At 42.8% G+C, this 25,269-nt stretch overlaps 1 protein-coding gene and 1 pseudogene across 1 annotated transcript; one reads left to right on the top strand and one right to left on the bottom strand.

Moving 5' to 3' along the window:
- The first annotated feature begins 3,908 nt into the window (after positions 1-3,908).
- On the top strand, positions 3,909-21,694 carry LOC131901112 (periphilin-1-like). Its single transcript, XM_059252389.1, has 2 exons — positions 3,909-4,098; positions 20,441-21,694. The coding sequence occupies exon 2, from the start codon at positions 20,462-20,464 to the stop codon at positions 21,530-21,532; it is 1,071 nt and encodes a 356-aa protein (XP_059108372.1). The 5' UTR covers positions 3,909-4,098; positions 20,441-20,461; the 3' UTR covers positions 21,533-21,694.
- On the bottom strand, positions 15,474-19,245 carry LOC131901115 (14-3-3 protein epsilon-like; annotated as a pseudogene).
- Positions 21,695-25,269: the final 3,575 nt, after the last annotated feature.

The raw sequence follows: 25,269 nt of genomic DNA on the forward strand, positions 1-25,269 counted from the left end.
CGGAAAGAGAAGTTTCCTGAGTGGTGCCTGGTAGTTGGTGTAGGGTAGGGTCGGGAGTTGGGAGGTTAAGGGTGGGAGGTGGAGGACTGTGCAGAGGAGAAGGATTGTGACAGAGCTGGAAGTAGGTCAGAATGGTTGCCCGGTGCTGCCCAGGAGACGGTTAAGGTAGGGGCCTGAGCCCAGGGTTTGGTAGGCAAGGGGGCAGGTGGGTGCAATGTTTCTTCTTTTGATGTGTCCTTGTCTCCACCTCAGGGCCCTGGCTGGCCTGCCTGTTGAAGCAAGGTTGTGGATGTCCCCGACCTCCAGTGGTCCCTGCTCCTGGTGATGTGGGGCAGCATCCACCTGCATGCACTTCACCTTGGAGGCCAAGGTTTTGGAAGGAAGCCCTTTTCCTCTCCTATCTCAATATTAGACCATCGGACCATGGGACACGAAGCTCAGGCCCCCCACCCTGGAGTCGTGACCAGTGTACACAGCTGCCTGCCCTTTTCCCTTGTGTCCATCCGGGAGCGGCTTTCTGCCAGGTGGGAACCTGGTGCTGGGCCTAGGGTCCCATTGAGTTGGGCGGTAGTCTCCCCTGGTGACACAATTTCCCGTGTGCTCTTGGTTCTGGGACACCACCACCCCACTGCTCTAGCAAGTCTGGGGTCAGCCTGGGATGCCCCTTCTTTGCTGGACCCTTGACCTGGAAGCTTGGGTCAGTAGACCCAAGGAGTTGTAAGGGTCACTCTGCTGGGTGGAGTCATGTAGACAGCTGCTGAATATCTAAAAGCAGCTGTGTGTGTGTGTGTATGTGTGTGTGTGTTTGTGTGTGTGTGTGTGTGTGTGTGTGTGTGTGTTTCTTGGGTGATGGCTGGAAAGGGGCAGAGATGCAGTTGTGAGAATACCTTGGTTTGGCTGCTGGGGGCTACGATCCTGAACCCCAACCCCATGAGTATGTTTGTGAGGCTCCTCCCCTAGAATCCAGATGTGGTTTGTGGAGGACTCCCTTAGGGTCTGGCTCAGGCTCTCAAATGCGCCTGCTCCCAAATCCACACACTCTCCCCTTGGCCCCCTCCATGACAACCTACACCAACAGTCCCTTCTCCCCACAACCCACCATACCCACAGGCAGGGTCTTTAGGGGCTCGCACAAAGCCAAGTATGTCAGGGAAAGTGCAGTGCTTAAAGGTTAAAATGGAGGAACCAGTTAAGGTCTGTGACCCCCATCTACACACCACACCCTCACATTCTGCACACCCTCGGATCCCTAGCAGCAGCCCTAGAGCACAATGTCTGGACAGTCCTAGCCTAGATAAATGGCTTCCATCTTGGAGCTTTGGCTTTTTTTTTTGCTTTCCGTAGGGCGGAGGGAGAGCACCCTTCGCTCTTGGCCCTTGGCATTCTCGGTGCACTGCTGCCATCACGAATTTTCAGTTTGCCGATTCCGCCAGCAAGTCCCTGAGCTTCCCTGGAAATGAAGGTGGTCTGGCTATGGAAGGGCTCCCGCCTGGGTCCCCTAGGACCAAAGAGGTTCTCTTGCCTGCTCCGTGACCCAGGACAGCTGGAGGAGGAAGCAGGGTCCAGGTGACCAGCCATGTCTGGGAGCAGGAGAGGACCTCTCCACAGGGGATTGTGCAGCCTGGGCTGCATTGGGGTGGTTGTGTGGAACTTTACCTGCCTGCGTGCCAGCTCGCCTACCCGTACCGTGGTGCACAAGGCCACCCCGGGACCCCCTAGCTTTTGTATGAGCCTCCCTAGCATTATCCACAGCTCACTTCCGGAGACCACACAAACTCTGCCCTGCTTCTCTGGGAGGTGCTCAGGGTCTCAGGCCTAGTTGCTAGCCCCTGTGCCCAAATGTCTGTCATCCATTTAACTCCCTTCTTTACATCCCCTCTCCTCTCTGGGTGCCAGGCCTTCTCTCTGGCTTTCATTTTGTTTCTTTTACAACTGGCTTTTCTCTTGAGCTGTGCTACAGGTGGAATTCAGGGACTGGGACCTGTTAGAAAAGGTTCCAGCTCCAGAGCCACATCCCCAGATCCCTGTAAGGGGTCTGGACCCCTCAACCCTCCATCATCATCCTATCCAACCTGATTGTTCGTACCCAGTATGGCTGTGTGGTGGCTCAAGGTGAATCCCAGTAGAAGCAGGCAGAACAGGGTTTGGACTCAGGTGTGCTCACAAAGAGGCCAGGCAGGACTTTAGGTAACATAGTGGCCAGGTTTTATGGCCCCTGCCTCCCCTGACAAGCCTCCTCTGTTTCATGCAGGACACACATAGTCCTGTCTTCTCCTGCCTAGCTGGACTTATCTTATACCCGGGGAGAACCCCCAGAGTGAAAGTCGAAAACCTCTTGTTCTGAACTCACATGTCCAGACATCATCTCAGCAGGAAGAATACTTAGAGAAGGCTCTGAAATTAACAGAGGGCACTATCTGGAGTCCTACAACTGCTAAGCATGCAGGAGCGCGCGTGTGTGTGTGTGTGTGTGTGTGTGTGTGTGTGTGTGTGTGTGTGAGTATACCTGGGATTATTGTGGCCTAGTTTTGAGAGAAGACTTAGCAGTCCCTGAGAGGCACAGTATGTAGGAGTTATGGTGGTCAGCTCTGGGATATAGGGGAATGACAGGTTTGCATGGTGGGGAGCCTTTTAGGGCTCCATCCTTCAGCTCCATTTCAGGTGAGCACAAGGTTTGGAGTGGTTCATCATATGTGGCTTGGGGCTCAGGGGCATGCCGGGGCATGGTGGATGAGTGCACTGTGTAGGAACCATCACAAAGGTGGCAGGACTGTCATTTGGAGTGGCCTTCCAGGCAGGTCTAGGAACTCAGGGCCTCCACTCCACCACCTGAACATGGCCTAGCTACCGTGGATACCAGGGATGGGACTGTACATAGGAGCGAGGGATATAGGGAGACAGATATAGAGGTGGAGGTGGAGGTAGAGGAGGATAGATAAATGAGAGAGAGAGAAAGTAAGGCAAGAGCAAATGAGAATCTGCCTGTGGGGTGTTGGGTGTTCTCTAGTTTGTTGGTTATTTTTTTTCATGCAGGCTGGTGGGCAGACCCACTCTGTCTGTGGACACTTTTTTTGTTCTATGGGTCTGGGCCCGTGGAGAGAAATTTGTGTGAGGACACCTGGAATGTTTAGGGAAATCCATAAGGACACACAGGGTGGGTGTGTGCTGTAGGCATCCTGGTGTTAAGAGTGAGAATTGCTTCTTGTCCCTCAGATTCTATGTTACCTGTCCTCAGTCCACTTGGAATCTCTTGAGAGAGCCGAGTCCTGTGTGTTCCTAGGCCCTGCCACAGGTAGGTTGTTGTCCACAGAGGATACAGAGAGTCCTTGCCTGACAGGTTTTGGGGAAGTTACAGAACAGGAAGAGAAGTTTCCTGAGTGGTGCCTGGTAGTTGGTGTAGGGTAGGCTCAGGAGGTGGGATCATAGGGGTGGAAGGTGGAGGGCTGTGCAGAGGAGAGAGATTGTGACAGAGGTGGACATAGGTCAGAATGGTTTCCTGGTGCTGCCTAGGAGACGGTTAAGGTGGGGACCGGTCCCAAGTTTTGGTAGGCAAGAGGGCAGGTGGGTGCAATGTTTCTTCTTTTGATGTGTCCTTGTCTCCACCTTAGGAACCAGGACGGCCTGCCTGTTGAGGCGAGGTTGTGGATGTCCCTGGCCCCAGTGTTCCCTGCTTTGGAATATGTGGGGCAGCATCCACTTGAATGCACTTCACCAAGGAGGCCAAGGTTTTGAAAGAAAGCCCTTCTCCACTCCCATCTCAATATTAGACCATCAGAGCATGGGACAGGAAGCTCTGGCCCCCCACCCTGGAGTCCTGATCAGTGTACACAGCTGCCTGTCCCTTTCCCTTGTGTCCATCTGTGAGCAGTCTTCTGCCAGGTGGGAACCCGGTGCTATGACTAGGGTCCCATTGAGTTGGGCGATAGTCTCCCTTGGTGTCACAACTTCCCATGTGCTCTTGGTTCTGGGACACCACCATCCCACTGCTCTAGCAGGTCCGGGGTCAGCCTTGGAGGCCCCTTCTTTGCTCGCCGCCTTGACCTGGAAGCTTGGGTCAGCAGACCTAAGGCCATCCTGGCAGCTGTACTGCTCACCCTGGTAGGTGGAGTCTTGTAGACTGCTGCTGGATTTCTGCAACGTGCTATTTGTGTGTGTATGTGTGTGTGTGTGTGTGTGTGTGTGTGTGTGTGTGTGTGTATGTCTGTGTCTGTCTGTCTGTCTGTGTCTGTGTCTGTATGTGTGTGTGTATCTGTGTGTGTGCACGCACACGTGTGAAGGACCTCATGTAGAGGTTCAAGAACAACTTTCAAGAGTCAGTTCTGTCCTTCCACCCTGGGACTTGGCGCTTACACTATGGTTGTTGGGCTAGGACAGCAAACTCCTTTACTTGCTAAGCTTTCTGTTGCCTTCTGTATCTTCATTTTTGTTAGTGTTATGGTTTGTGTGTGTCAGGGGTTTTCAAGAGGGGACATACAGGTCAGTGATCATTTTTGAATTTAGTAATATTTTAAAAGTCCATCCCAAAGGTAAATAACTTAGCATCCTTGGTGTAGTAGATGAATGGAACTAAAGACTCCAATTTTCAGTCAAGGATCAAGTCTCCTTTAGATTAATTTTTATGCAGTGTTATTCTAAGTAAAGTTTCCCCTGGGAACAAGTTAGAATTCTCTACTGCAGACCTACCAAGCAGTTTACATTTGAACATCATTCTTCAGGGATTCATGTACGTACTCAGTATTAAAGTACTGATATCTAATTGTTATAGAATGATAGTTGCTGAGGTCATTTAATGGAGAGAAGGGGTACCATAATTGTGACTTTCATTGTGGCTGATCATTTCTTAAAGGAGAAAAACTGCTAAACCTGACTTGTAAACCCAAATACCATTATTTAGAATAATAGTTACTGGTGATAGAAGGCACCATAAGTTAGTATAAATTCTTTTCATTTTTGTTTATACAGAAAATATTTATACAAAGATCAAGATCGTTAACCATAAAAAGTTCACATTTTAACTGTAAGTTGATCATTAGATCATTTCCTAGGATCCATGTAAGGGTGACGGGAAGTTTGGGGAAGAGTTTCTGTGTAAAAACCACAAGGCGGGGCTTAGCGCTGTTGGTGGGCCTTGAGGGCCTATGAGGTTAGGGGGCTCTGAGAACTGCAGAGAGCAGGAAGAGAATGAATGTGAGGTCCAAGGGAGCTGATGGTTGGGATGCTTGGCCCATTGCAACTGGGCAACTTTCTCCATAAACTGGCCAAGAACGATGGTCCTCCTAAACCTTACCTAAGCTGGTTTATAAGGAAAAGACTTCATACTGAGAGGTAAAGAGGAGCCAGGGGTCTAGGGATGACTTTGTCCTGACACTAAAAGGTACAGGTGGGAGAATAATAGACTTCTGCCTCCATCCACAGAGCAGTAATAAACAATGCCTGCCAATGCTGGGAGTTAGGCTGTTAGAACAGAGAGCTCTATAATGCTTCCTAAGGGGACTAACTATTCTGAAGCAAGAATGAGAAGACTAAAATGCAAGGACCTATTAAAATGTAGATCTTGCTGGCAAGCAATCAAGAGAAGATTAGTCACAATAGTGCTGGTAGCAAGTGAAAACAATGGATAGTTCCTCTTTACAAACAAGAGCATCAAGCAGCTGAGAAAATAGAAAGCATCTGATTGAATTTCACTCTGGGGCTCCTGGTTTCAGAGTCAGCACTCAGACCATGACAGAAAAGACTAGGTAGAATGGTATGGTGGGAGAAGATGTGACAGACGTGTTAAGGTCTTAACGTATCAGAAAGCAGAAAGAGGACCAGAATCTGCGAAGGCTCTGTCCTTCAAAACCCACCCCTAGTGATCCATATCCACCAGCTAGGAGACCTGTCTTCCAAATACTCCACAGCAGTACTATATGGGAACCAAGTTCTTAAACATATGAGCCTGTCGGAAGCAACTTAAATCCAAGTCACAGCATTCACATTTATTTATATCAGTGTGGATGCATACACATTTATTCTATACTTTGTGTTATCATTCAATATGTCTATATTCATTTTATTGTGTATATTGCTGCAATTTGATAGAGACTTTTTTCTTCCCTTGGCATACCTCCATCCTTGTAGGTGTGTGTGTTGGGGGGTCAATACTTTGCAGAAAGGTATGTCAATGTTTGGCATGGTAAGGGGTTGTCACACCATTTCTAAAGTGGCATTCTTATTTTGCATTTCTATTAGAAATGGTTGTTTGTCCCTGTTGCTATGTGTCTTAACAAGCAACTGATACAATTTTTTAAAAAAGATGACCATTTCTTTTCATTTTTGTGTCCTAGTACTGGAATTCAAGACCAGACGCTTGTATATGCAAGATATACTGTCTGATTTTTGGTTTTGTTTGTCAAGTTGGGAAGAAGGAACATTTGTTTAAGAACTGCCTTTATTAGCTAGCCTTTGGGCATGTGTGTGGGACATCTTCTTGACTGCTGATTGATAGAGGAAAGGTCTAGCCCACTGTGAGTGGTCCCTTGCCTAGGTAGGTGGCCATAGGTTATAGAAGAAAGGTAGCATAGTAAGGCAGAGCAGAAGCCAGCAAGCAACATCCATTCATGATTTCTGCTTCAGATTCAGACTCCAGATTTCTGTGCTCAAGTTCCTGCCTTGACTTCCTTCCACAGTGGACTGTCACCTGTAAGCCAAATAAACCCTTTCCCAGAATTGTTTTGGTCTGTGCTTTGTCACAGCAGTAGAGAAAGAAGCTACCACACCAGGGAACCATTTTGCCACTGTTCTCCAGGCTCTGGATTGGCATTTCGTTTTCTTGTTATACATTTTATTTTATTTTTTTATTTTTTTGGTTTTTCGAGACAAGGTTTCTCTGTGTAGCTTTGCGCCTTTCCTGGAACTTACTTGGTAGCCCAGGCTGGCCTCGAACTCACAGAGATCCACCTGGCTCTGCCTCCCGAGTGCTGGGATTAAAGGCGTGCGCCACCACCGCCCGGCTTCTTGTTATACATTTTATTATTTAAGACAATATTTAAATTTATACTTTGATCATGATTTTCCCATCCCACAAGTCCTTCCAAATCCTCTACCCTTCCCTACTCATCCAACTTTAAGTTCTTTCTCAAAACAAACAAACAAACAAATAAATAAACAAAAACCAATTCTTAGAAAGTATGTAGTTATACTTGATTTCAATTTTATGGCTTTATTTTGAGAAGACATTAATTTTAGTTTGCCACTTTTTCTAACATTTATGCTGTATTTTATCATCATTATTTTCACAAGTATCTTATTTTTAAACTTTTGTTTCAGTAGAGCTAAAGCTTACCAGAAATTTGTTCTTATTTATAAATCCCTTTAATTTGTTAAATGAATCCTCTTCACGTACTTTAAGAAGGAATTGCTTCTTAATGAGAGACAGAAAGTGAGTGGATCAGGATGGGAGGCCGGTTGGGAGAAAAATGGGAGAAGTAGGGTAGGGGAAATCTTAATCAGGATATAATATATGAGAAAAATATTTTCAATAAAATAAAGGAACGAAAAAAGAAAAAAAAAGACAATACCCACAGATGGGCTGAAACACTAAAGAGGCGATGTTCCTAAAATGAATCCTAATCACTTTAACGTCTGTCTCCAGTACTGTATGGATTCTTAAAAATGGATTGTAGTTGTAAGTTGGCCTTTCCCAGTGGATCCTTCAACATTTAACTACTTCAGAAAAGAAAACAGAGGTACTTGTCTGAAACTGAAGGTCCCTTAGGAAGCTTGAGTTCAAAGTGATTGCTACTGTGATGGCGCTGACATGTGGAACTGCAGATAGGGAAACTTCCCTCGCTCCTCCCTTCCTGCTCTTGCCCCCTCACCTGGCCTTTCTGTCCTCATGATGTATCCCAGAATGTTACAGAGCAGCAAGGCAGCCCTACAGCAGCACCGGATTGGGAGGTCAAGTCTCCTATCCTCCAAGTCTATGTGTCAAATATTCTTCTGCTCAAGTAGCTTTCTGTGTCTGTTTGTTCTTTTGGGGATGCTTTCCCCTTTGTTTGTTGGTCCTATTCTGATGTGTTAGTTGTTTTATTTTAGTTTTTTATATTTCATTTTATTATTATCCCCTAGATGTCTGTTTTCTAATGAGAGACAAAAAGTGGGTGGATTGAATGAGAAAGAGGTGGGAAGAAACTGGGAGGATTATGTAGACGAATTTCTAAGGGATCTTATTAAAAAAGAACAGGGAGCCAAATATAGGGGTGAAAGCCTCAGAGATCAGAGAAATAGTGAGAGCCAACAACCACCTTACCTCACCAGCTCTGTAGCTTCCAAAATGCCATGACTTCCTGTCTACCCAGGCTTTTATTGCCCTGCTCTTCTGCCCTCTCATTGACTCTTAGCCTAGCTAGCTCACTTGCTTGTTACTGCCTACGTGTACAGACCTCCAGGGTCTCTATGGTTGGTACTGGAATTAAAAATGTGAGCCACCACGCTTGTATCTGTTCCCTAGTGTGACCTTGAGCACACAGAGACCCTGCCTGCCAAGTGATCGGATTAAGGGCATGTGCTACCACTGCCTGACTTTTGTGTTTACTTAAAACGGCTTGCTATTTCCTGTGATCTCCAGGCAAACTTTATTAACATGCAAATAAAATATCACCACATTTCAGCACAAATAAAATATCACAACAGGATTAGAGGGAGGAGAAACATTAATCAGGATATATTATGTGAGAAAAAGATCCAATTTCAATAAATGGGAAATATATACATATATTTATGAGGAAAAAGAAGGATATTCTTTGGATTCATGTATATCTAAAAATATTTGGCTTTCTATTTAAGCAACACTTGCAACATGTTGTCTTTTAAAGATTGCCTTGTTCATTCATGATTAGTGCTTCTAGATGAAGATTTGAGGTTAATATGATCTCCTTCTACATGTATGATTTTGGTCGGTTTCAATATATATCTTTTTGTGCCTTGTAAATCAATACATTTATTGTTCAATATCATTTTTCATAGCATGCCATGTGTTTTTTGATCAAGTGTTTTAAAACATCAAATAAATCATGTATCCTTTGATCCAATTTGATATTCGGTTCAAATAATCAAACATGTTGAAACTAAGGAAACTGTCTAACACAGATTTGAGTAATTTTTGTTCCATTTTGCCCTGTCCCTTTTTCTGGATAATCAATATGTATTGGATCTCCTATTTCTATCTTACAACATTAAGTTCCAATGTCTTTTATATTTTTCTTTCATTTTTATATTGCTTTTCTCCAACCAATCTCCCCTTTCTCCTTCTCTCTTTCTATAATCCAATCTACCTCTCATGATCTTAGTTATGTCTTTTCTCCTTTATGCTATCTTCGTTAATATCTGTTACTGTTTGTCTGTCTCCTTTTCATTTTTTCCTAAGCTCTCTGATATCATTTCAAAATTTTCTATTGTTTTAACATTTCTTGAGCAATTTAATTTTGTTCTGAGTGTGTGTGTGTGTGTTTGTGTGTGTGTGTGTATGTGTGTGTGTGTGCAATTTATGTCAATGCATTTTCCCCATGAACTTTTAAAAATTATTAGCAATGTGTTTGGTCATTATTTGTCTTTATTGCAGTGCAATTTGTTTCTTTGAGTAGGTCCTATCCATCATGCTATTTATTTTCCCCCTTTCTTGCCTTTGCTTCCACTTGTAGCATATGTGCATATGCATTGGTTCCGTTTAAATTCTTTAGAGTGGCTCTTCCTAGACCAGTTATCTGTGTGAATATACAGGGTACAGAGGCCAGGATAGAGCTCTAAGCCAGCAGAATTCTCTGGACTCAGAGTGAAGACCTATAGAGTACCAGCCTTTTGTGTCAGGGTGTGTGCTTAACTGCCTTCTAGTACATAGCATCTTTCTCCTCTTTCTTCTCTATTTCTTGTCTCTCTACATTGAAGAGACTGGAAAGTTGGAAGAGCTGCTGCAAGCCGCAAAAATACATGAAGAAGGATTTCAGCTGATTATGACAAGCTAATACCTGGAAGAAGCCAAGGGCCTTCCAGAGGTCAAGCTGAGGCTCAAGGAGTCTTGGTGATACTGGCTTTTGATTGTAAGCCATTTCCTGCTATGAATTTCTCGTGTGCTATTGTAGCTTTTCCATCATTCTTTGGGCACAATTTCCCCTCTATTAAAGGGTATTTAGATAACCTTCTGGGCAGTAACAGCCAGGATTCCTAATTTCAGGCCTTTCTGTAATTATTATCATAAGCAGCATCTGGCCAGGACCATCCCCAGATGGATGAAAATATCTTATCCGAGATACCTCTGTACTCTTTAAGAACAGAATTAAGCATCTAGACTATCTGTTTGAGAAGGCCTGGCAGATGTGCTAATTAAGTTTAACCTTCTCCTTTCCAAAATCTTACCTCTAGTTTTAGATCCACCCTTAAGAATTAACTCAGAACTAAAGGGTTCCAACTTACAGGTACATCTAGCTTTGATGAAAGTTGCCTAGTCAAGTTGCCTAGCAACCGAGCATACTTGCCAGAAACTGTGGGAGCAGAGATATCTTGGAGAGATAAGGGTCAAAGGGATAAAATGGCAGTTTTATTTTCAGAGAAGGACTAGATTTAAAAGAGAAAAGAGAATGGAAGAACTAGATGGGAAAGAACTGGAGAAGAACAAATTGAGCTGGGGAAGAACTGGATTGAAGGGCTAGAAGAGAGTAATAGAGGAACAAGATGGAAGATGAGGAAGAGCCAGATGGGGAAGAACAAGATGAGGAGGAACAAGATGAGAAAGAAGGAGATGGGAGAGGAGCTGAAATGGGGAAGAACTAGATGGATGAGGACCTAGATGGGGCGGAACTAAGATGAGAGAATTAAGATAGAGCTTAGAGGTCAGCAGGTAAATGTAGAGAGAAATCAGGCAAGAAATGAGCTAGGCATGAGCGCAGAACGGAAGCTGTGTAGACAGAATTTTATCCCAGAGGAATAAGGTAGACAGACAAAAGAGCTCGATGTACTTAGATTCTTTGCCCCAAAATAATTCTCGCCATTCATAGCTTCTCTTATGGGCCCTTGGGAAGACGATTATTAAGGCTGGTCCTTAGTAATATTCAAGAAAAAGCATTTCCAATCTCGTTGACATTTTGTTAATAAGACAGGAGACATACAAAGTAAACAGAAAGCAGAAGTATTTACTTTTTCTTAGTATTGACTGAAATGCTTAGCTTTTAGAGAGGCAACATTCAAATTCTCACATGACTATTCTACTTCAGTGAATCAGCCATTGAAACAACTCTCTCCCTCTCTCTCGCTCACTCTTTTTGGGAATACTGTCATCTGCTTTAAGCTTTCCATCTCTTTAGAAATTCTCTCTTCACTATTTCATAATCTCAGCTACTCTCTGATATTTATTAAACTTAGGAAGTCTTCACTGGATGTGTTCCATACTCTAGACTTGTTATGGACAAGGTGTAGATAGCAATCTATTTGTCCTTTTGTCTTTGCTTGTTCTCTGGAGCCAGAAATATCTATATATCTTCTCTTGTTGCAGGATATTTGATCACACTGTGACACTCTTAGACTATGTTAATAGTGTTAACATTGAATGAGGGGGTGGAACCAGTGGCTAACTGACTGGAATTAGCCATAGAGAAGCCAGGAGTACAGATAGGGAAGTTGGACAGGAAGGAGGAGGGAGGGACTTGGAACTCAAGAGCTCTCTTTGACCTGGGACATGTGGATAGAAGGTGTACTGGGTGGGTCTCTGGTAAGAAAGAGAAGGTCAGCTGGTCACTCCTCCTGTGCTTCTTTGATCCATAAGGTTTTGACCCAATATCTGATCCTTGAGTTTTCATTGGTAATGGACCCATTTAGCAAAACACAACATTCTCTTATCATTTCAAGATTTTTTGTGCTTATGGTAATACATTTTTTATAATCATTTATTCCTTCAACAAAATATCGTAAGTACTCACTATGTGTTCTACTATCTTTAAAATGTTGAGGTTATTTAAATCATCTTAATTTTCCAGAAAGTATATACTTTTCCCTATTTGCCTGGTCTTTACTCGTATGTTTAAACATTTTGTTTTCATTAAGCTATATTTAACTACAGTTTGTTTCATATCTAATAATTCTAATGTATAAAGATCCACTAGCCTAAATTTTCTATTGTCTTTTTCAGTCTTGTTTCCTAAATTAGGTAAGAATTTTTGTATATATAACATTATCATTTCTCAGAAAAAATTCAATGGAATGTTTGAGAGCTGAGAGAAAGGACATTCCTCTAAATGATTTTAGTTTTCTTCTGTGAGTCTGGAATCTATATGAATTAAATTCTTGGTTTGAGGTTTTGTGGCACAATTAAGTTAGTGTGAATTAGACTTACTCATATGTACCTCTTTGTGGTTATGAATTCTGAGGCTTTATTTTTGTACTCACTAAAAAGGTTGATACTAGCAAATTTACCTGTAGTTCTCCAGGCTTCTCTCTTGGGGTTGGATTGTCCATGAGGGTTTACTTCTTAGTTTGCCTTATGCTGGAGTAAATTTTCCTGTCCTAGTCTTATGGGGGATCTTCTGTTGGGCTTTGAAGCCCTTGAATTTCCCCATGATTCTGAGAGTTAACTCAATCTCACCCAATTCTCTTGGAAGCAAGTCAGTTGAAGTTCTCAGAGATTTTACCATCATTCATTGCTTAGCCTAAATATTGTTTTGTTTTGTCAGTAAGCAGGTGTCAGTGGAGACTTGAGGTTATTTTTTAGTATTTTTATGTTTTGCATTTGAAGGTTTATCCAGGTCATCTAATTCTCTATCAAGACCATTGTTCTTTTTTAATCCATCAGGACACTGTTGGTTTTAGACTGCATCACCATAAGATTCACCTTGTTTGAAGTCTCACTCTGAAATATCCACCCTTAATAAGTTCATCAAGAAAGATCTCATTAAAGGGAGATTGATTTAACTCATCCTGTTCTCTGACAAGAGTAATTCAGTAGACACAAGTACATTAATAAGTTTTGATTTATTGGCTAAATATCAAATTACCTGACATTGTTATTCAGCAAACAGGAGTATCATAAACTCATATTAGCAAAGTTTTTATAGACTCAAAAGAAGACAAATATCAGATTTCAGAAGCTTTCTGGTTGTAGCGACGCCCACGTTACTACCCATTCACCATGTCCCAGCGAGAGGCTGAGGATTAAAAAGAGAGACAAGACAGCAGGCCATTCCTCTCAGTAGAATGCCCCCTATTGAAGGAGGGAGGAGGCCTTAAATACAGACTTACAGTACAGTGGAAGAACCTGGGAGGGCAAAAGTAGGCTACAGGTGTTTTACATTCTAGCATTCCACCAATATGCAGGAATGAAACCGGCAGGGAATTAGCATAGGGAGGACATCTGATCAAGGTCAGCAAGCAAGGTAACAGCTCCCCAAAAACGGGGGCCAGGGCCCAACATCTGGTTACTGTGTTCCAAATTAATTTCTGTCTTTTCTAGGTAAAACAAAACAAAACAAACCAAAAGCCCCCTATAAAAAACCCAAACCCAAAACAAAACAAAAAATAAGGTCAATGTTGGAAAAATCAGTCTGAATTCTAATCAATGAAAGTATCTGAACTCAACTCTGAACTCTGGATTCCTATTCCATTGTTTATACTACTTTGCATCTGAGGCAGTCTGTGGGAATTGCTTCATCCGCCATGTGGGTCCCAGGGATTGAACTCAGGTCATGAGGCTTGGCAGCAGGTGGGGGATTTGTAGCTTAAGTTTTTCTGCCTGGCCCACAGTCAGGGCAAATCTCTCTCACCTGCCAGTCCCACAGCCACTCAGACCCGACCAAGTAAACACAGAGACTTATATTGGTTACAAACTGTATGGCCGTGGCAAGCTTCTTGCTAACTGTTCTTAAGCTTAAATTAATCCATTTCTATAAGTCTATACCTTTCCACATGGCTCGTGGCTTACCGGCATCTTCACATGCTATTTGTCATCGTGGCGGCTGGCAGTGTCTCTCTGACTCAGCCTTCCACTTCCCAGCTTTATTCTCCTCCTTGTCCTGCCTACACTTCCTGCCTAGCCAATGGCCAATCAGTGTTTTATTTATTGACTAATTAGCAACACACTTGACAAACAGACCATCTCACAGCAGAGATTGTGTGCCCAGCTCCCACTTCCATGCTGGTATTTGGTCTGCCTTGGGCTTGCACAGGTTTGTTTTCTTTTTCATGGTGTTGCAGTTTGTGTGAGTTCATATGTGCATCTGCCCTACTGTGTCCAGATGTTCCTTGTATTCCTCCACCACCTCAGATTATTATACTCTTTCTTTGTCCTCTTCCTCAATGATCTCTGAACTTTGTGAGGGTAGGATGAGGAAAATAGGTTCCCTTTAGGGCTGAGCATTCTTCTGTCTCTTATTCTCTGCACCTTGGCCAGTTGTGGGCCACGATGTTAACCACCATTTACTGTAAATCAAAGCTCCTTAGATGAGGGATAAGAGATACATTATTCTATGTCTCTAATGATAAGTCAGTTTAATACGATGTCCATTTAGCAGCATGATAGTGGTAAGTTCTCCTCTAGGGCCTATGACTGCTAGCTGTATGTTCTTGGTCTGATAACTGTGCTAGTATGGGTTTCATCTTGTGGAGAGGAACTCAAATCCAATAAAAAATGGTTGGTTACACCAATACTGTTTGAGCTACTATTACACCAATGGCCATGTGTCAGGCTGATCATTGTTGTGGCTCATAGGTTTCATAGATAGGTGTGACTGATGATTACTGCTCTCCTTTGGTAGCTTGCATAGCACCTTCCTGCACATAGCCAGCAGGGATGAAACATTTAGGTCATTACCAACTTGATTCTGCCATGTTCTATGACTCAAATATGGGTATCTTCAGCAATAGGGTTAGTGAAAATAAAAGACCACATTGTTATGACATTACGATTTTTTCCTATTATATAAATTAATTTTAATTCATTTTACATTTTCAATATTTTAAATAAATATTTTATAAGCTTGTATTTTAAGGTACTTTAATTTTTTCACTAGTGAAATTTATTAGAATATTATGATTTTTTGCTATTATATAAATTAATTTTAAAAATTCATTTTATATTTGCCTCTATCGTGCGATTAATCTTTCTTAGTTGCATCACCTAGAAGTCTAACGGCTTTCAAACGTCATTTCCATTTCTCATGATGATGTTGCTGCCTGTGGCTGGAGCAATACAGTAATGCTGAAACAGCCTCTATGCAGTCCTGTTAGTGTTGTAAAGAACCTAAAAGCTGGGACCAGTAAAATCCACAGAAATTCACTCTTGCCTTTAAGAACTTCTGAAAACTGATTTTTGTTTTAAAAAAGGGGGAGGGGAGAAAAAAAAGAAAAACAACAGAGCAGGAACCTAAATTCTGAGACCAAATATGAAAGTCAAATTTGCTGGTTCTCAGTGACAATGGGGAACTTCCCAGGGAAGCCGAGGGGAGGTAGGGTGGTCAGAGATGTGTTCTCTTGTTGGCTTTATTGTGTCTCACTGATTTTCACCTTCCACATACTGCAGCACTTCTTTATTCTGCTCTTCACCATCGCCCTGCATGTCTGAGGTCCAGAGCGTCAGGTTATGAGGTAGCAGCTGCATGAAAATCGTAGAGTCCTTATAGCTTTCTTCACTCAGTGTGTCCAGTTCTGCAATGGCGTCATCAAAAGCTGCTTTTGCCAACCTACAGGCATGGTCGGGGGAATTAAGAATTTTATAGTGGAACATGGAAAAGTTGAGAGCAAGACCTAAACAAATGGGGTGCTTTGGAGGGGGTTCTGTCATGGTGATGGCACTAGCAGCTTAGTAACCCACAAGGGTGTTTTCTGCAGCCTCCTTCCTGTCGTTTCCTGTGGCAAACTCGGCCAGATACCTGTGGTAGGCCCCTTTCATTTATAATAGAAAACCTTGGACTCGCCAGTTTTAGCTGCTGGAATGAGGTATTTGTCCAGTACATCCATGTTGCTGGAGAATTTCTCTCCAGCTCCCGCCACCAAGTCCCGCCAGTTCCAGAGCCCACTTATAAAATAAACACACAGACTCTTACATTATTTAAACTGCTTGGCCATTAGCTCAGGCCTGTCATTGTCTAGCTCTTACTCTTATATTTAGCCCATTTCTATTAATCTTTACTTTGCCACATGGCTCATGGCTTATTGGTACCTTACATCTTCCTTGTCCTGATGGCGGCTGGCAGTGTCTCCCTCACCCAGCTTCCTGTTCTCTCAATTCTCCTCTCTGTTAGTCCCGCCTATACTTCCTGCCTAGCCAATGGCCAATCAGTGATTTATTTACTGACCAATCAGCAACACACTTGACATACAGACCATCCCACAGCACTTCCCCTTTTCTTTTCTTAAAAAGGAAGGTTTTAACTTTAACATAGTAAAATTACATATAACAAAACAATTATCAAGCAAGAATTACAGTTACAATATTAAAGAAGAGATCCTATCTATCTTATATTTGTAAGTTTAAGGTTTTATATCTAACTTATCTTTTATTATAACTAAGGAAAATTGTAAGTATCTAGTCTTTAACCACATCAAAGACCTCAGAAGGATATACTACTACCTGAGAAATGGAGAAGGATATAAGCAACTTTTAGGAGTCTTGTAGGGTAGACAGAGACAGCTGGCAGCCTGGACAGTCATTCAAAGTTCTCTTGTAAAGTTGGGGCATCTGTCTTCAGCCCACAGGCCTAGAGTCTCTTATTCACTTTTCTCTGTGTCCTGTAGAGTGTCTGGCAGTTTTCTCTGCAAAGCAGGAACCTGAAGGACCATTTTGTCAAGCAAAGTTCAGTGGTCACCTTTGTATGGGTCCTGCATGTCCAGTTGATCAGGCAGTCCAGGCAAGAACAGTTTCTTGCCCAAATGGCTATTTTTGTCAAGGTGAAGATAAACTCCATATGGAGTGTCTTCGATGCCCATCCTCCTCTCTGAAGTAAATCGGTGCTGTCAGGAGCAGACATGTCTCACTGTCCAGAAAGTCTAAATTTTTAAAACATTTTAAATGCCATATTCTGTAGGTCTTTGAAGTGTTTGAAGACTACCTATCTATCTGAAATATAACTATGTATACCTAGAAGACTTAACTAACATGGCTACAAATATGATTATCATAGATGACTAATTATTAATCTATTTTTTAATTATCCATTATAATTTTAAATGAGTTACATAAACATAATACCTCAAACAAGAATAGAAATATATATACAGTATAACAAAATTAAGTTTAAACTTGTATCAATAAACTAAAATCTATAGCGATGTAAAACATTTTAAACAAGTTGTTACTCTTTAAAAGTAGGTTCATTAATCTACCCTTTCATCCTATCATATCTAAACTATCTCCTTTTTTTCTTTAGAAAGAGATTGTATTTATAATCAACCTGCTTTAAATAAAAATATTGGTTTTTCTCTGTCTCACACCAGAGGGCTCTTCTGATTTGGGACACAAGAATCTCTTAACCATTTTTTTTTGAGCAATATGTCTGGGTTTAGAGGGGGAGTGAGCCAATTCCATCTCTAAAGCCAGCTTGGTATATTTGGGAATTTGGGCGTAGCTTCTCTTACTACTTCCTGCTGGAGGGGGGCGCTGTATCTTATGGGGACACAAAGAAAATTTTAGGATCATGGAGTAGTCCATGAGGCTGTATCGTCTGAGCCAGTTGCCTTGAAACCATTCTGGATGTTGAGTCATCTGGGCCATGGTGTCATTGGAGACCTTTCAGGGGGTCTTGGCTGGTCAAACCTGATGTATCTTAATCTGGAACAAATCCATAGTCTCTGGCTTTCTGTGGAAACAAAAGCAGAGACTCTTTTCCAAAGCAACATATCCTTATATCCAAATTTTGAAGTCAAGGTACCTTTAAAATATACATTTTGGCATAACTCAACAGCTTTTACAATCAAATGTTTTTCTGCAGTTACGAATATCAAAGAGAACATAATCCAGATTCTCTGTGTGGTAGCCATCTTTACGTGGCTTATTTTTTTATATTAGCTTGAGCCTATTGCTTTAAACTGTAGCCTTCTAAGCCTGAAACGGCACTGGTGCTGTGGCTGCTGGTTCCGCCCACTTCAGCTTCCCAACATGGCGGTAGTCCGTTTTCCGCCAGCTCTGGGAGCCATCAACTCTCAGAAACAGTGGGTCTATGCTTCTATCAAAGCAGCGTGTAGCGCAGAAACCTCTTTTTTTTTTGTTTTGTTTTGTTTTGTTTTGTGCTAGCAAAGGCTAAATTCACCACATAGCTTAATGTGCCATTCGCAGAGGCCTCATTCCCGCCATACGGCGGCAGGTCGAGCACGCACGCTAGGAACCCGCCAGTAGCTCAAACCAGCAGCTGCCGCTCATTTGAGAGAGACAATTAGGAAGCTGTTTTTAGCTCCGTTTTAGAATCTTTTTACTCAGGTGTTAGGTGGAAACTCTTGCCCCACGTTGGGCGCCATTTGTTGCTGGAGAATTTCTCTCCAGCTCCCGCCACCAAGTCCCGCCAGTTCCAGAGCCCACTTATAAAATAAACACACAGACTCTTACATTATTTAAACTGCTTGGCCATTAGCTCAGGCCTGTCATTGTCTAGCTCTTACTCTTATATTTAGCCCATTTCTATTAATCTTTACTTTGCCACATGGCTCATGGCTTATTGGTACCTTACATCTTCCTTGTCCTGATGGCGGCTGGCAGTGTCTCCCTCACCCAGCTTCCTGTTCTCTCAATTCTCCTCTCTGTTAGTCCCGCCTATACTTCCTGCCTAGCCAATGGCCAATCAGTGATTTATTTACTGACCAATCAGCAACACACTTGACATACAGACCATCCCACAGCACATCCAGGATGTCACAACAGATTAACTTGATCTCAGTTTTAACCATTTGCTGGTACTTCCGAATCATCTTTAGTTAGTCCTCTCCTCCCTTGTTTTCTTCCTTCTCTTCAATGCTGCTGATTATTCTCCAGGTTGCTCTTCTGGCTCCAATCACATTTTTATATGCAACAGATATAAGGTTTCATTCTTCAACTGTCAGCTCCACGTCCATCCCTGCTGCTTTCTTCATTGATTCCATCATTTCATCATTTTGCCAGGCCTGCTCTGCCAGCTTTGCCTGGTACACCAGATCCTCCAAATCATCCATAGTGGCAGCGGCTCCAGCAGGGTATGCACAAAGGATGGAAGCAGATAACTTCAACTCTCAGCTTCTCGCTCCTAGACCGAGCAGTAAAAATGGCGGTGCTTCGTATATTTATGTCTTACTTAATTTTTAAAATTTTAGAAGTGAAAATACAATCACATCCTTTCCTTTTCTGTTTAATTTCATTCCATATCCTCTCCTCCTGGGTGCCTCTCAAATTTATGATCTCTATTCCTTAATTTTCACACACACACACACACACACACACACACACACACACACACACACACAAATATACAAATACAATCTTCTGAGTCTATTTAATGTTGCTTGTATATGTATATGATTTCAGAACTGACCACTTGATATTGGGAACCACTTAAAAGGATCATCCCTGGTGAAGACTAATTCTTTAGCAGCTGTGGTTCTTTTTTTTTTCTTTGTTTACAGGGTTTTTTTTGTTTATTTTTATTTATTTATTTTTTTTTTTGGTTTTTTGAGACAGGGTTTCTCTGTGTAGCTTTGCGCCTTTCCTGGAACTTACTTTGCAGACCAGGCTGGCCTCGAACTCACAGAGATCCGCCTGCCTCTGCCTCCCGAGTGCTGGGATTAAAGGCTTGTGCCACCACTGCCCGGCAGCCTGTGGTTCTTTGTTTAGGGGTGGAAACTTGTGAGATTTCCCACTTTCAACTTAGCATATTGATTGGTATTGTCCCTGTTCAGTTTTTCTTTAGGCAATCATATTGTTGAAATATCGTGAAGCTTCCCTTTCATTTCTGGTTCCTACAATCTTTCCTCCTCCTCTTAACGATGCTCCCTGCACCTTAGGCACAGGAGTTGTGGAATATATATTGGGGCTAGATGCCCCACAAACACTTGTTCTCTGAATTTGAGTGGTTGTGTTTTACTGCAGTGGTCTCTCTCTGTTGCAAAGAGAAGCATTTTTGGTGAGGGGTGAGAGCGACACTTATTTGTAGTAAGTGGAATTCACTTAGGAATTGTACTGATTTAGTCAAGTGGTAGTACTGCATTCTCCTCTAGGACGCATGACCTCACTAGCCCCAGCTAATTTCCTAGCTTTCAAGCACCTGGCATGATTTCCCTGCTGTTGAGTGGTCCTAAGTCTAATTAGAGAGCTCTGGTGGGGTTTCAGCAGCAGCGGTGGAACGTGCGTGTTGGAGAGTTCCAAGGACGAATTTTTAGACAATAACAGATTCTTGAACTGAGCCATGAGTATGGTTAGAAATTGAAAGTGAACAGGAAGGGAAGTACACATTTCTGTTGGCAGAAGTCCGGTGGCTTCCACGAGATGAGATGTGGTCTGAAGGATGGTGTGACTACAAGCGACTTCCAGGAAATCAAGCGCAGGGTTGGTATGACTACAAGCAACTTCCACGAAAACAAGTGCCTCCTTGGAACCATCCCAGTGATGGCAACCGTTGTGCCAAAGAGACCGCCTCTGGGAAACAAGAGATCATCTCTGCTAGCCAGACCCGATGAAGGAGGCTACAGTAGATACTACTGTCACGTGGATTACCAAAAATGGGATGAGGGCCGCTGTTTTTCTCAGAATCCAAGAAGTGGTCCACCCTACAAAAGAGGCCCTTATGGCTACCGATGGTCAAGAAATGAGTATGCCACAAGCCGACAGCCTGAATACAGGGCCATGATAAACAGCTTTAGAAGAAGACTTTTTTATTCTTCCCATTATTCAAGACAACGATCTCCCCATAAACGGGGCGCTCCTTTTTTGAGAGAATCACATGTGGGTGGGAAGGACTCCCTACCCAGCAGATTTGGCTCCAGTCTCAGCAGTAGAAGCAGGATGCGCTCCTTCCATCAGTCTCGACATCAATGTAAAGAGAGAGCCATCCAGTTTTTGAAAACATCAAGAGATACTGTGCCTTCAGGTTCTTCATCCAAGGTGTTAAAAAGCCCCAGCCGGCTGACTGAGAAGGAACAGGCTGATGCTGCAAGGAAGTGGGCTAATGAAAATCCCAAGAAGTCAGAAGAAAATCACTTGGCTGAAATGTCCGAGGTTGAGACGGGATCCAAGGCACCATTATGTATCAACCAGAAAGAAGAACCCGAGTCCAACACAAGAGCTGGCACAGAATTGTGTGAAGACAGCCAGCTTAGCAGTCGCTCAAAAGCGATTGCATCAAAAATCACAGAGATTGAGAAGGTTTACCGACAAGTCTGTGAAACTTTCCGGATGGTGGTGGAAAGGCTGGTTGAAAAGGATCGTTCGTTAGAAAAATCTATACAGTTTGCAATGAAGCAGAGTTTGCATGAAATAGGTGAGCAACATGTTGAAGAACTCAAGCATTTCATTATGGAGTATGATAATTCTACTCCAGATTTTGGAGACCCTTTTTAGAAGAATTAGGGCTCGGTTCAAACAAATTTTTAAAGCTTCTAGATTTTTCCCTTTGGACTTTTGAAATCCTTACTATTTTGTGATAAAGAGAAATACTTTATGATAACTGACAACATTGCTAAGATCAAATAAACATCTACAGTAGCTTTTAAAGTCTCTTAATTAGAATGTTTTCCCTATGTGTAGAATCATCTAATCCATCTTCAGACATTTCCTCCCTTCCAAAAATAATGTTCAAATAATTTTTTAATGTTTGAAAAGGCAGTTCTGGAGAGCAGCTCTTTGTACTTAACTCATGATCAATAGTCTTCCATGGTGTTCTGGTCTCCGGGGTATAATTTGTAGTTAGAGGTCATTCCAGGTTGCATCATAGGCATTGTTAGCGTTTTGAGTTGAGTTTGACTTGCTGCCTGCTTTTTTTCTGCTTTGTAACTTTCAGTGATGTCAAAATATGCTATCTTAAGGAAGTAGAACTTAGCTGTCTTGCAATATTTGCTTTGAGAATAATTCTTCCTTTTTTTTTTTTTTTTTTGGTTTTTCGAGACAGGGTTTCCCTGTGTAGCTTTGCGCCTTTCCTGGAACTCACTTGGTAGCCCAAGCTGGCCTCCAACTCACAGAGATCAGCCTGCCTCTGCCTCCCAAGTGCTGGGATTAAAGGTGTGCACCACCACTGTCTGGCTAATTCTTCTTTTGTATAGGAAAGAAGCACTTAAAAAATCTCTAAAGGACACATTAAAACAAAACCTTCTTCTCAAGTCTTTGAACATAGTGTGTCTCTTCTATGAAGTGAGGCTCCTAACTGCTCTCTCTGAACAACATTATAGATAAGACTGATAGGAGGGGGTAACCTGAGATAAAAATGCATTTTAATTTGAAGTTTCTCAGAAACCCTTCTGGTAGTGATAAAAAATTAGACTATACAACAACCTGGAGTTTTGTTTTAGGCCTGTTGTTTATCAAAGAGGGACCTGACAAGGAGCTCATGATTGGGATAAAATGATAGATTTCTTTGTTAATTTCCGTGTTCTCAGTTCTGTAGACTTAGAGAATCTCCCTCTTCACAAGTGTTATCAAAGAAACAAGGCAGAGTAAGGCATCACACCACAGGGAATGGGCTCTAAAAAGGCAGTTCATAAGCTAGAAAACAAGGAAGACCCTAAGGGGGGCATATGAATCACCTTGGGAAAAAGAAACAGAAGATATCTACATGAGTAAACTGGGGGTGAGGGGGGAAGTGGGGGAAGGGGATGCGGAGTGAGAACATGTTCAAGCTGGGGCAGTTGGATTGGAAGAGTAATGAAAGAGATATCTCAATAGAGGGTGTCATGATGGCGTGAGGGAGAAACCTGGTGCTAGGGGAATTCCCAGGAATCCACAAGAATGACCCCAGGTTAGACTACTAGCAATAGTGGAGAAGGTAGCTGAACTGGCCTACCCTGGTAATCAGATCGGTGAATATCCTGTCATAGAGCCTTCATCCAGTAACTGAAGGAAGCAAGTACAGAGATCCACAACCAAGCACCAGGCTGAGCTCCAGGAGCCAGTTGAAGAGAAGGAATAAGAATGAGGAAGACGGGGTCAGGATCATGATGGGGAAATCTACAGAGACAACTGGACCAAGTTCGTGGAAACTCACGAACTTTAGACCAACAGCTGTGGAGCCCTCATGGGACTATACTACCCTCTGCATGCGGGAGAAACTTGGTCTCTTTGAGGGGCCCCTGGCAGTGGGATCTATCCCTGGTGCATGATCTGGCTTTCTGGATCCCATTACCTCTGGTGGGACACCTTGCTCACCCTTGATACATGGTGGAGGAGCTTGGTCCTGACTCAACTGAATGTACCAGGCTTTCCTGTTCCCACATGGAAGGACTAACCCTTTTGGAGGAGAGGATGGGGCATTGCGGGGGAAGGAGGAAGGAGATGCAGTAGGGATGAGAGGGGGATCTGAGGTTGGTATGTAAAATAAATTAAAAAATTAAAAAATAAGCCATTTCGTGTACCCAGGATAAGATCTGTTCCCATTGCTAGGGGATGGGATGAGGAGAACTTGGGGGAAGCGGGAGAAGGGGAGGGAGGAAGAACTGGGGTTGGTAAGTAAAATGAATACTAAAACATATATAAAAAATTAAAATAAAAAAAGAAACATGGCAGAAGACAGCAAGGCCAGCAGAGCTCCCCTCACCTTGTAAGTGAGTCAGTGAACAAGCGAAGAGAAAATTAGGACACTCCACTCACTTCTTGATCCTTCCCTGCATAGCACTGAACCACAATATACAATTTGTGACAATAGGTACATTAAAATCATGGTTTTAATTACTTCCCAAATTTTTTATCTCCTTTTTTTGAGTCAAAGTTTTATAGTCTACTCAGCTAGACTGAAAACCGTTGTGTAGACCAGGCTGGCCTCAGACTCACAGAGATCCCCCTGCCTCTGCCTCCTGCATGCTGGGATTAAACACATGTGCTACCATCCTCAGTATTCTGTTCGTTATGGCCAAGATGTAACAGTTGATGGTGCATACTTGTAGGCAGACTTTTTTTTTTCCTTTGGGCCTCCAGCTCACAATTTAAAAAATGACATGGAGACATACTATTAATTATGAAAAGCTCAGCCTATAGCTTATGCTTGTCCCACTAGCTCCTATAACTTAAATTAACCCATTTATGTCAATCTATGTTTTGCCTCATGGCTTTTTACCTCTCTTCCTTCTTGCACCTCCTGTTTCCTCTCCATGTGCCCTGGTGTCTGTCACACACCTAGATGCATCTCTCTTCCTCACTTTTTGCCCCGAAGTCTTGTCTAACCTCTTTCTGCCTAGCTATTGGCCATTCAGCTCTTTATTAAAGATATCAGAAGGCGCCTTGGCAAAGACACATCTTCACAGTGTATAAAACAATTATTCCACAATATATACTTAGCAATATTTTGCCAAGCTCTTCATTGTGGTACTTTGTTGTCACAGCTGGTTAGGTGTATTTGTTGTTTCCTTCCCTTGGCTGCTTGCACAGCACCCAGTACTATGAAAACTAGTCCTCAGGGTGCAGACTTTCAGGTCAGATCCAGGTGGACCCTTCCAGTCCGGTGTCTGAAGCACATGGTATTTTCAGCAAGAGAGACTTACCTCCAACTTCTGTGAGATGGTCAAGGGCAATGTCAATACCCCATATTGTTTTGGGACTCTCAAACTCCCCTTACCAACAACTCAAAAGGGAGTGTTTCATCCCTGGTCCTGGGGATTTTGCTAGACAGTCTATGGCTTCTTGTAGAAACATTGACATCTGAGGTGGGGGAATTTTCATTTGAAGTACGGATGTATTCACACACACACACACACACACACACACACACACACACACTCATCAACACATACATGTGATTTTAGATAAATAATTATTGTCTTATTTAGGGTTTCTGTTGCTGTGATGAAGCACCATGACCCAAAAACAAGTTGAGGAGGAAAGAGTTTATTTGGCTTACACTTCCATATCGCTGTGCATCATCGAAGGAAGTCAGGACAGGAATCTGGAGGCAAGAGCTGATGCAAAGGCAATGAAGGAATACTGCTTACTTGCTTGCTCCCCATGGCTTACTCACCCTGCTTTCGTATAGAACCCAGAACCACCAGACCAGAGATTGTACCCCCCACAGTTTGCTGGGCTATACCCACCAATCACTAACTAAGAAAATGCCCTACAGGCTTGCCTACAGCCCAATCTTATGGAGGCATTTTCTC

The sequence above is a fragment of the Peromyscus eremicus genome, unplaced genomic scaffold (assembly GCF_949786415.1).
Source record: "Peromyscus eremicus unplaced genomic scaffold, PerEre_H2_v1 PerEre#2#chrX_unloc_3, whole genome shotgun sequence".
NCBI lineage: Eukaryota > Metazoa > Chordata > Mammalia > Rodentia > Cricetidae > Peromyscus > Peromyscus eremicus.

Bases quoted from the DNA above. Each gene is read 5' to 3' on its own strand.
- LOC131901112 (XM_059252389.1), top strand. From the start codon at position 20,462: ATGAGATGTGGTCTGAAGGATGGTGTGACTACAAGCGACTTCCAGGAA.